At 58.1% G+C, this 11165-nt stretch overlaps 1 protein-coding gene across 1 annotated transcript; it reads right to left on the bottom strand.

Moving 5' to 3' along the window:
- Positions 1-40: 40 nt before the first annotated feature.
- On the bottom strand, positions 41-8280 carry MRPL45 (mitochondrial ribosomal protein L45). The gene is made up of 8 exons (XM_066208556.1): positions 8173-8280; positions 7876-8065; positions 7254-7371; positions 5578-5676; positions 5188-5236; positions 3891-4040; positions 2189-2362; positions 41-752 (listed from the first exon to the last, which is right to left on the bottom strand). Exons 1-8 carry the CDS (start codon positions 8227-8229, stop codon positions 693-695), a joined length of 897 nt encoding a protein of 298 aa, XP_066064653.1. The 5' UTR covers positions 8230-8280; the 3' UTR covers positions 41-692.
- Positions 8281-11165: the final 2885 nt, after the last annotated feature.

Genomic DNA, 11165 nt, shown 5'->3' with positions numbered 1-11165 from the left:
AGCAGGGAGGGGATTTGCTCTGGGAGTGAGGAGAACTGGCTGAGCAGAGCAGAAAAAGAGACTCAGGTTTATTCCCAAGCATGGAGGAAAAAAATAAAAATAAATGAAAGTGGTTTTCCCAACCCAGGCATCGTGGAAAAGCGGGGCCAGCTGCACGTGTCACCGAGTCCACAGGACGGGGCCAGTCCCTCAGTGGCAGCACAAAACCCGCCCCTTGTGAGGGGGCCAGAAGTGAAATTAAATCCAATTGTCAGCTCCAGTGGCAGCACAGAAGTCGATTTAAAACCTCCCTGGATTCTGCTTAAAAAAAAAAAACAAAACGGGAGTTTGGGAATCAGGGGAGAAAGAGAGATGGGGGGGAATAAACCTGTGCCAAGAGCCACTGGTGGAAGTTTTAATGACCAGTGACACCTCCCACGGAGGTGACAAATATTCCAAGGGCTCTCCCATGGAATTCCAGGACAGAGGGTGGCCTGTGGATGCTCCTGAGGCTCCTCATGGAAACCCAGCGAGGGTGAGGCTGCTGGGACAGAGCCAAGCTCTTCCCAAGCCCCTCTGGCTGCTCCTTGGAGGACAAGTTTGGAGCGGCTGGAGCCTGAAATCTGCTCCCAGGGAAGGCACAACCACATCCAGCACGTTCCCAATCCTCCCTCCCGGCCTGTCTGGTGGCCCTGCCCACGTTCCAGAACTTTCTACTTGACTTCCTCGTGCTCCTGGGAGGGATCCGGGGCTGGGCCGGGAATCATCACCGTCTGCAAAAGCCAGGGGACAAAAAATCAGCTGGAAAAAAAGGGGAGCAGAGGGGTCTGGAAAAGGGGGAAAAAGGGGGATCAGATGGAGGCAGGAGAAGGGAATGGGATGGGAAGCCTTGAATTACGCTGGAATTCTCTCCTCCTTCCCCAGGATCTATTTTTAGTAACAGAGGGAGGCAGAGACGCTTTTCCAGGTCAGGGACAGGGGGAAGTAATTCCCAAAAATTATCCCACACCTGCCCTCAGCCATTCCCAGGCCCTCAACCTCCCATTCCAGCTCCCAGGTGCTCCAGGAACAATTCCACGGACATTCCAAACTGAAGCCCCCACCTTCCCCTCCCAGGCAGCTCGGCTTTGATCTCCAGAATGATCTCCAGGGATCTGCAGGATCTGCGTTTTCACCGGGGATCTCCCTCTTTTTTCCCCCAGGGATCCCTCCCCACTTTCCCCCAGGGATCTCCCTCCTTTTTCCCCCAGGGATCTCTCTCCTTTCCCCCAGGGATCTCTCCCCACATTCCCCAGGGATCTCTCCCCACTTTTCCCCCGGGGATCCCTCCCCATTTTCCCACAGGTCTCCCTGCTTTTTCCCCTGGGATCCCTTCCCTTTTCCCCTGGGGATCTCTCTCCACTTTCCCCCCCAGGGATCCCTCTCCATGGGATCCCCCTCCTTTTTCCCTGGGGATTTCCCTCCTTTTTCCCCCAGGGATCTCTCCCCTTTTCCCCCCAGGGATCTCTCCCCTTTTCCCCCCAGGGATCTCTCTCCACTTTCCCCGGGGATTTCCCTCCTTTTTCCCCCAGGGATCTCTCCCTTTTCCCCCAGGGATCTCTCCCCTTTTCCCCCAGGGATCTCTCCCCTTTTCCCCCAGGGATCTCTCCTTTTTTCCCCCCCAAGGATCTCTCCCCTTTTCCCCCCAGGGATCTCTCCCCTTTTCCCCCCAGGGATCTCTCTCCACTTTCCCCGGGGATTTCCCTCCTTTTTCCCCCAGGGATCTCTCCCTTTTCCCCCAGGGATCTCTCCCCTTTTCCCCCAGGGATCTCTCCCCTTTTCCCCCAGGGATCTCTCCTTTTTTCCCCCCCAAGGATCTCTCCCCTTTTCCCCCCAGGGATCTCTCCCCTTTTCCCCCCAGGGATCTCTCCCCTTTTCCCCCAGGGATCTCTCCCCTTTTCCCCCAGGGATCTCTCCCTTTTTCCCCCAGGGATCTCTCCCCTTTTCCCCCAGGGATCTCTCCCCTTTTCCCCCCAGGGATCTCTCCCCTTTTCCCCCAGGGATCTCTCCCTTTTTCCCCCAGGGATCTCTCCCCTTTTCCCCCAGGGATCTCTCCCCTTTTCCCCCAGGGATCTCTCCCCTTTTCCCCTGGGAATCTCTCCCCTTTTCCCCCCAGGGATCTCCCCCCTTTTTCCCCCCAGGGATCCGCATTTTCCAGCCTCTTTCCCACCTTGATGATGGGATCCTTGGGTGGGGCCCACTCCGGGACGATCTTCCCGTGCATCCTCCACGTGCCAAAGGGGTTCACCAGGTACCTCTCGAACACGACATATTCCAGGACATCCTTGGGAATCTCCTCCCCGCCGTACATCAGCCGCCCAAAGCGGTCGTAGATGGCCAAAATCTGGGAAAAAGATCCCAAAAATAAAACAGAAAAAAAAAAGTTGGGATTCTCCAGGCTGCGCTGGCAGCAGGTTGGGGTTGGGGAGGGAAGACGGAGGGATGGATTTTCCTCAGAGGGAGATTTGGTTTTGACCAGTTTTTTGGGATTGTTCAGCCTGGAGAAAGCTCCGGGGATGATCCAACTGTGACCTTCCAGGACCTGAAGGAACTGGCAGCAACCATGGAAAGGGATTACTACCAAGGAATGGCTCCAAACTGAAGTTTAGATGGGAGGTTGGGAAGAAATTCCTCCCTGTGAGGGCAGGGAGAGGCTGGAATGGATTTCCCAGGGAATCAGCCCTGGAAGTGTCCCAGGCCGGGTTGGTGCGACCTGGGACAGAGGAATTTGTGAAGGGAAAGCTGGAATTCGTGTGAGGAAAATGGGAATTTGTGTAGGGGGAAAGTGGAAATTTGTGGGGGAAAAGCCGGAATTTGTGAGGGGAAAATGGGAATTTGTGGGGGGAAAACGGGAATTTGTGAGGGGAAAGTGGGAATCTGGGAAGCCAGAATTTGTGGGGCAAAAGTGGGAATTCGTGAGGGGAAAGACAGAATTCGTGGGGGGAAAAGGGGAATTTGGCGGGGGGGGGGAAGCTGGAATTTGGGGGGGGAAGCTGGAATACATGGGGGGAAAACTGGGATTTGGGGGGGAAATGGGAATTTGTGGGGGGAAAACGGGAATTTCTGGGGGAAACACGGGAATTTGTGGGGGAAACACACGGGAACTTGTGGGGGGAAAACGGGAACTTGTGGGGGAAAAAGGGGAACTTGTGGGGGAAAAAGGGGAATTTGTGGGGGAAAACACGGGAACTTGTGGGGGGAAAACACGGGAACTTGTGGGGGGAAAACGGGAACTTGTGGGGGGAAAACACGGGAACTTGTGGGGGGAAAACACGGGAACTTGTGGGGGAAAACACGGGAACTTGTGGGGGGAAAACGGGAACTTGTGGGGGAAAAAAGGGGAACTTGTGGGGGGAAAACGGGAACTTGTGGGGGGAAAAACGGGAACTTGTGGGGGAAAAAGGGGAACTTGTGGGGGGAAAAAGGGGAACTTGTGGGGGGAAAACACGGGAACTTGTGGGGGGAAACACGGGAACTTGTGGGGGGAAACACGGGAACTTGTGGGGGGAAACACGGGAACTTGTGGGGGGAAACACGGGAACTTGTGGGGGGAAACACGGGAACTTGTGGGGAAAACACGGGAACTTGTGGGGGGAAAACGGGAACTTGTGGGGGGAAAACGGGAACTTGTGGGGGGAAAACACAGGAACTTGTGGGGGGAAAACACAGGAACTTGTGGGGGGAAAAGGGGAACTTGTGGGGGGAAAAACGGGAACTTGTGGGGGGAAAACACGGGAACTTGTGGGGGAAAAACACGGGAACTTGTGGGGGAAAACACGGGAACTTGTGGGGGGAAAACGGGAACTTGTGGGGGAAACACGGGAACTTGTGGGGGAAGCGTTCCCGTCCCGCCAAAGGCAGCCCGGGCTCACCTGGCGGCTGTGCATCCTGACTGTCACCTGCCCGTAGAGGTTGCCCCTGTTCATGACGCTGTCGCAGCGCACGTGCACCACCCTGGGCGGCTCCAGGGACTCCAGGAACCTCCAGCGGATGGTTCTGTACCTGTTCCCTCGCACCATGTCCTGCCAGGAGGAGTCAGCTCGGGATTCATTCCAATAATTAATTGTTTTGTTAATTAAAATATGAAAATTTTAATTTAAAAAAAAAAAAAATCCGGTCCCGACTCGGTTTGGATGTGAATGGGGCGAGGAGGAAACGCCGCAGGTGTTTCATTGGTTGGTGGTTAGTTTGGGGGTTTTCTGCTCAGCTCTTTGCTGTTCACAGGGAAAAAAATAAGGCATTGGCAGGTTTAGAAAGCTGAGGGGAAAAAAAAGGAGGGGAAAAAAAAGGAGGGGAAAAAAAAGGAGGGAAAAAAAAGGAGGGAAAAAAAAGGAGGGAAAAAAAAGGAGGGAAAAAAAAGGAGGGAAAAAAAAGGAGGGAAAAAAAAGGAGGGAAAAAAAAGGAGGGAAAAAAAAGGAGGGAAAAAAAACGGAGGGGAAAAAAAACGGAGGGGAAAAAAAACGGAGGGGAAAAAAAACGGAGGGGAAAAAAAACGGAGGGGAAAAAAAGGAAAAAAGGGGGGGAAAAAAAGGGAAAAAAAGGGGGGGAAAAAAAGGGAAAAAAAGGGGGGGAAAAAAAAGGAGGGGGAAAAAAAGGAGGGGGGAAAAAAAGGAGGGGGAAAAAGAAAAAGGAGGGGGGAAAAAGAAAAAGGAGGGGGAAAAAGAAAAAGGAGGGGGAAAAAGAAAAAGGAGGGGGGAAAAAGAAAAAGGAGGGGGGAAAAAGAAAAAGGAGGGGGAAAAAGAAAAAGGAGGGGGAAAAAGAAAAAGGAGGGGGAAAAAGAAAAAGGAGGGGGGAAAAAGAAAAAGGAGGGGGAAAAAGAAAAAGGAGGGGGAAAAAGAAAAAGGAGGGGGAAAAAGAAAAAGGAGGGGGAAAAAGAAAAAGGAGGAAAAAGGAGGAAAAATTTGGAGAGTTTGCAAAGCCACAGGAGTGATCCAGGCACTGCTCCTGCTCTGGAGAGCAGCGACAGAACCCAGGGAACGGCTGGAGCTGTGCCGGGGAGGGTTCGGTTGGATTTTAGGGGAAAAGTCCTAAAAGGACCCCAGGGAACAGGCCTGACCCCAAAGCTGGGATGGGATTGTTGGGATTGTGCTGGGCAGGGCCAGGGGATGCATTGGTGATCCCTGGGGGTGGATTCCAGCTGAGGATATCCCAAAAATTCCAGGCACTTACGGGGTAGCAGCGCTCGGTCACCAGCGAGTGAAGCTTCTGCTTGTTAAAGCTGGGAAGGAAAAATCCCGGTCACCTCGGCACAGGAAGAGAGGTTCCCCACAAATTCCTCCTTTTCCTCCAGAAATTCCTCCTTTCCCCCCACAAATTCCTCCATTTCCCCCCAAATTCTCATTTTTACCCCAGAAATTCCTCCTTTCCCCCCACAAATTCCTCCATTTCCCCCCAAATTCTCGCTTTTACCCCAGAAATTCCTGTTTCCCCCCAGAAATTCCTCCTTTTACCACCACAAATAACCCCTCTCCCCCGTCAAATTCCACCTTTCCCCCCACAAATCCCCCCTTTCCCCCCCCACAAACCCCCAGCCCCACGGGGCTCAGGGCAGGGCCTCACTTTGCCAGGGAGTTGTGGGCCTCAATAAAAATCTCTTGGGCTTTCTCCGGGAAGGTTTTGGTGCTGAAATCCGGGTCGTGATCCTTGATCTTCCTCAGGCTGGGAAAGGAAAAAAAAAAAAGAAATAAAAAAATAAAATTAAGGGAGCAAGGAACTGGAGCTGCGCTGGATGTTTGGATCCTACAGGATTCCATCCCAGCTTTTCCCAGCTGAGAACTGGAGATTTCCCCCACTGAGACAAAACCTTCAGGTGGGTCAGAAAAGAGACAGAGTTTTGAGGGGATCTGGGGGGTCCCAGGTGGCCTGGAGGTGACTTGAGGGGTCCTGGAGGAGATTTGGGAGAGTTTTGAGGGGTCCCAGGTGGTCTGGAGGTAACACAGGAAGGTCCTGGGAGGGATTTGAGGGAGTTTTGAGGGAATTTGGGGAGTTCCAGGTGGCCTGGAGGTGACTTGAGGGGTCCTGGAGGAGATTTGGGGGGCTTTTGAGAGGATTTGGGGGATCCTGCATGGCCTGGGGGATGACCTGGGGGGGTCTTGGGGGAGTTTCGAGGGGATTTGGGAGATCCCAGGTGGTCTGGAGGTGACCTGGGGGGTCCTGGTGAGGTTTTGAAGGGGTCCTGAGAGAGTTTGGGGGAGTTTTGAGAGGATTTGGGGTTCCCAGGTGGCCTGGGGGCGACCGGGGGGGGGGGTACCTGGGGATTTGGGGGGTCCTGGGTGGCCTGGGGGGGAACACAAGGGGACCTTGGGGGAGTTTTGAGGGGATCTGGGGGGTCCTGGGGGGGTTTTGAAGGGATTTGGGGGGTGTTTTGAGGGGATCTGGAAGGTCCTGGGGGGGTTTTGAAGGGATTTTGGGGGTGTTTTGAGGGGATCTGGGGGGCCCTGAGTGGGTTTTGAAGGGATTTGGGGGATTTTGGGGGTGTTTTGAGGGGATCTGGGGGGCCCTGAGGGGGTTTTGAAGAGATTTTGGGGATTTTGGGGGTGTTTTGAGGGGATCTGGGGGGTCCTGGGGGGTTTTGAAGGGATTTTGGGGGTGTTTTGAGGGGATCTGGGGGATCCTGAGGGGGTTTTGAAGGGATTTGGGGGATTTTGGAGGTGTTTTGAGGGGATCTGGGGGGTCCTGGGGGGATTTTGAAGGGATTTGGGGGATTTTGGGGGTGCTTTGAGGGGATCTGGGGGGTCCTGGGGGGTTTTGAAGGGATTTGGGGGATTTTGGGGGTGTTTTGAGGGGATCTGGGGGGTCCTGGTGAGGTTTTGAAAGGATTTTGGAGGTGTTTTGAGGGGATCTGGGGGATCCTGAGGGGGTTTTGGAGGGATTTTGGGGGTGTTTTGAGGGGATCTGGGGGCTCCTGGTGAGGTTTTGAAGGGATTTTGGGGGTGTTTTGAGGGGATCTGGGGGGTCCTGGGGGGGTTTTGAAGGGATTTGGGGGATTTTGGGGGAGTTTTGAGGGGATCTGGAAGGTCCTGGGGGGGTTTTGAAGGGATTTTGGGGGTGTTTTGAGGGGATCTAGGGGGATCCTGAGTGGGATTCGGAGGACATTTTAAGATGACCCCTGAAGTCCTGAGCAGCTTGGAGAGGAACTACAGAAGCAATACCTCCCAAGACTAAAACCCAGGCCAGGCACAGCACAGCTCCTACAGCAGCTTAATTCAACCAATTAACTAACGAGGGGTACTTACGCCAGCTGGGAGGCCGCGGTCTGCCTCAGCTTCTGCACCTGCTGCTTCACCCCGTCCCTGGAGAGCGAGGAGAGGCGGGCGTCGCCCTCGGGGGGCACGTAGGGATCCATCAGCTCGGCTGGGGTGGGGGACAAGCAGCTCAGCAGGAGGCTCAGGGAATGGCCAGGGGACACGGCGACAGGCAGGGAATGGCTGGGCTCAGCTCGCCCTGCTCCCTCCTCACCCCTCGCAGCTCGGGGAAGGGGGAGAGAAATGGGTTTGAAATGGATTTTAGAGGGGATTTGGGGGAGGAATTCTTCTCTGAGATGGTGGGGAGAGGATGAAAGGGAATTCCTAGAGAAGCTGTGGCTGTCCTTGTATCCCTGGAATCGTCCCAGGCCAGGCTGGAGCACCCAGGGACAACGGCAGGTGTCCCTGCCCGGGCAGGGGTGGCACTGGAGGGCTTTTCCCAACACAAACCACTCTGGAATTCCACGATCCATGGCTAGAAAGCACCAACAGCTCGGGAGATGAGGTAGGAGCGCCTCTCCTCCCGGCCAGAAAGGACATCGGGGCAAGAATTCCGCCCGATTTCCCTTAATTCCCCCTCCCACCACACCGCCCGGCCCAGGTGCTGCCGTACCCGTGCAAGCCAAGAAGAAGGTTCGCTCTATGCGCTCGTCGGGGAAAACCGGCTCCGAGCACTTGAGGCGCCTCTCCCTCTCCTCAGGGCTCAGCTCCCGGGCCCACTCGGGCACCCGCGGGGATTTCCTCCTGCTCCTCACGGGTACGACCACACAGGGCGCGGCGGGACGGAGCAGCGGCTCCGCAGCCTGAGGGGAGACAACATTCATTCATTCATTTATTTATTTATTAATTTCCCCTCCGGCACCCGCACGGCTCATCCCGCGGCCCCTCAGGCCGCTCCTCCCATCCCCACCTTCCAGCAAAGCCGCGGGGCCTTACGGCCCAACCCCGCCGCCATGGCGGCCGCCATCTTTTCTCTTCCCCCGTCCGCGGGGGATGGCGGGAAGGAAGGGGCGTGGCCGAGAGCGCGGCTCTGAGGGGAGGTGGGCGTGGCCGCCAGGCGCGCGCGCGCGGGAAGGGGCGTGGCCGGCGGGAGCCCGCGCCGCGCCCGCGAGTGGAAAATTCCATCGGCTGCGGAGCCCCCGGGAGGGGCGGGGCCAGCGCGGGAGGCTCCGCCCACTCCCCAGACACCCCACACACACACACACACACCCCCCCCCCCCGAGTGCGGTGCAGTGCGAGGGGCGGGAAATGGGGGACCCCTCCCCATCCCCCACACGGGTCACACGCGTGACATGCGCGGGACCCGATGCTGGGCCCCCCCCTCAGACCCGCAGGGTGCCCCCGGATCTGTAGTGCCCCCCCTGAACCTGCAGAGACCCCCCCCCCAAACCCGCAGGGCCCTCGTGGACACGCAGAGCGCCCCTCGGACCTGCAGAGCCCCCCCCCCCGGACCTCCAGATTTGTCCCCCCAGACCCACAGGGCTCCTCTGGCCACCCAGAGCCCCCCCGGACCTGCAGACCCCCCCCCGGACCTCCAGATTTGTCCCCCCAGACCCACAGGGCTCCTCTGGCCACCCAGAGCCCCCCCGGACCTGCAGACCCCCCCCAGACCTCCAGATTTGTCCCCCGAGACCCACAGGGCTCCTCTGGCCACCCAGAGCCCCCCCGGACCTGCAGACCCCCCCCGACCTCCAGATTTGTCCCCCCCAGACCCACAGGGCTCCTCTGGCCACCCAGAGCCCCCCGGACCTGCAGACCCCCCCCCCGGACCTCCAGATTTGTCCCCCCCAGACCCACAGGGCTCCTCTGGCCAAGCGGAGCCCCCCCAGATCTGCGTAGCCCCCCCTGGACCCCGGAGAACTCCCCCCTCCCCCAGCTGCACCCCCCAGCAGCTCGGCGGGTTTTGCCCGATGCTTTCGGGATTTCACATGGCAGCAGCCCCTGGCGCTGGTGAGGGATGGGGGGTCGGGGGTCCCTCTGGACGTCCCCGGGACATCCCAGGATGCGGCACCCCCGGGATACTGCCAGCAGAGCCGGGCCGGGGGGGCTCGGGTGTCCCCCCCCCACATACCCCAGGGACGATCCAGGACGCATCACCCCCCGCCCTAAACCACAAACCGGCTCATCCCAAACCTTGTCCCCTTGAAAAACCCCATCCCTGGGAGCCGCGGGGACACCCCTGGGGATGCTCGTCACCCGCCCACGCCCGCGGAGCCACGGGCCGGCCCGGCCCGGGGGGTGCGAAGCCCGGGGGGCTCCGGCCGCGCTGCTGGCCCCGCTCCCAGTTCGCTTTGGGGACTGTTGATCTTGGCTCCGGGGACGCGTTGCTCCATCGGACAGCTGGTTAATGTGTAGTGACGGCTCCGCTGCGCCCGAGACCGTTGATCCCGGCCCCGAGCTCTTATCTGAGCCCAAGCGGCAGCGGGGACGAGCCGGGAGCGGCCGTGCGGGGCTGGGCGGGGGGTGAGGGGGCACCCTTGGGTGGGGGGATCGCCTCTGCAGCCCCCAAAATTCTCTCAGTTCCTCAAAATTCGGTGTGATGCTCGCTGGGGCGGGCAAAAATAACAGAGAGAAAAGAACACTTTTCCCACCGGGAGCCCTCTTGGAAAACCGGGATGAAACCCCGGGGGCTGTGGAGACAATCCTGGAGCAGCCGGGGTTGAGTCAGCGGCCCCGGAGCCCCACGGCCACGGCGCTTTCCCACGGCTCCGGACCGGTGGGGCTGGATTTTCCCAGCCCGGCTGCCCTGGGATGCCATCCCGGCCGGTTTCACCTCCGTGCTGAAACCCCTCTGGAGTCACGTCCTTGCCCGTGGGAGGCTCCTGGAGGGTTCAGCCTGGGAACATCCCCTGAGGAAATTCGGGATGGGGCCACGGAGATGCCACTGCATGATGATGTCCCCACCTGAGCCTTTCTTGCAAAACCACCACGCCGGGGATTCGTCCCGTGGGAGAGCGAGATCAGGGCTCAGCGCCCGCCCCGAACTGTCCCCGCCAGCTCCAGGCAGGGGCTTGGCCGCGTTTTGTCAACCTCCATTCCTTGTGCAACTTGTCCCGGGTGCCCGGCGGCCGGGCGGGAGGGGACGGGCACAGCCGCACGCACACACACGGCAGAGAGAGGGGAAAATCCAGGGGAAAACGCTTCCCAACCCCCCGGGAATGACCCGCGGAGCGAGAGGCCCCGGGAGTTGTTCGCTGTTGTCCCCGTGCTCCCGAATACCAGAGATTCCAGCCCTAAGCCGGCGGCGCAGACCTGCGAGGCAGGATTAGCCGGTGCCCTCCGGCTGCTCCCGCTCTCCCGGCAGAGAAGGAGAGAGAGAAGAAAAGAAAGAAAGAAAAAAAAAAAAGCATCTCTTGGGAATTATACATTTTTTTCTTTCTTCCCCACCTTTTTTTTATTTTTTATTTTATTTTTTTTTCTCCTCGTTTTTCCTAATTAGAAGGGAGCACTGACAGCGGTTGTGGGTAATTACAGCTCCTGCCTTCCCACCCCGTCCGTTTGTCCCCGGGCCCTTGTTCAGTCTGGCACTACAGGAGAGCCCGGTTTGGCAGGGACACGGCTTCCCCCCGCCTTTCTCCGTGGAGCTTCGCTCTTTCTCTCTTTCTTCCATTTTTTTTTTAATTTTTTTTTTTTTTCTGGGTTCTTGCTGACAGCAGCATCTGTCACCTCCCAGCATCTCCCGTGCGGAGCAGCAGCCGTGGAAAAGCGCCCGGAGCTCTTTGCCCAGCACAACCCCCGCGGCCACCGAGACCCCCCCTTGGCCGGCCAGGAGGGCACCCAGTGACCCCGAGGCCACCCGGGATTGGAAATTCGAGCTCACAGGAGACAATCCCCTCCTCTCCCCTCCCGCGGAGCCCAGCAGCTCTGCTCCAGGAATAGTTTTATCCTGCCCCTGACCTTCCC

The sequence above is a fragment of the Chamaea fasciata genome, unplaced genomic scaffold, assembly GCF_029207755.1.
Source record: "Chamaea fasciata isolate MVZ Bird 193981 ecotype frontalis unplaced genomic scaffold, bChaFas1.0.hap1 SCAF_344, whole genome shotgun sequence".
Taxonomy (NCBI): Eukaryota; Metazoa; Chordata; class Aves; order Passeriformes; family Sylviidae; genus Chamaea; species Chamaea fasciata.
Note: the sequence above shows the minus strand (reverse complement) of the source record. Positions and strands in the feature narration are given on the sequence as shown.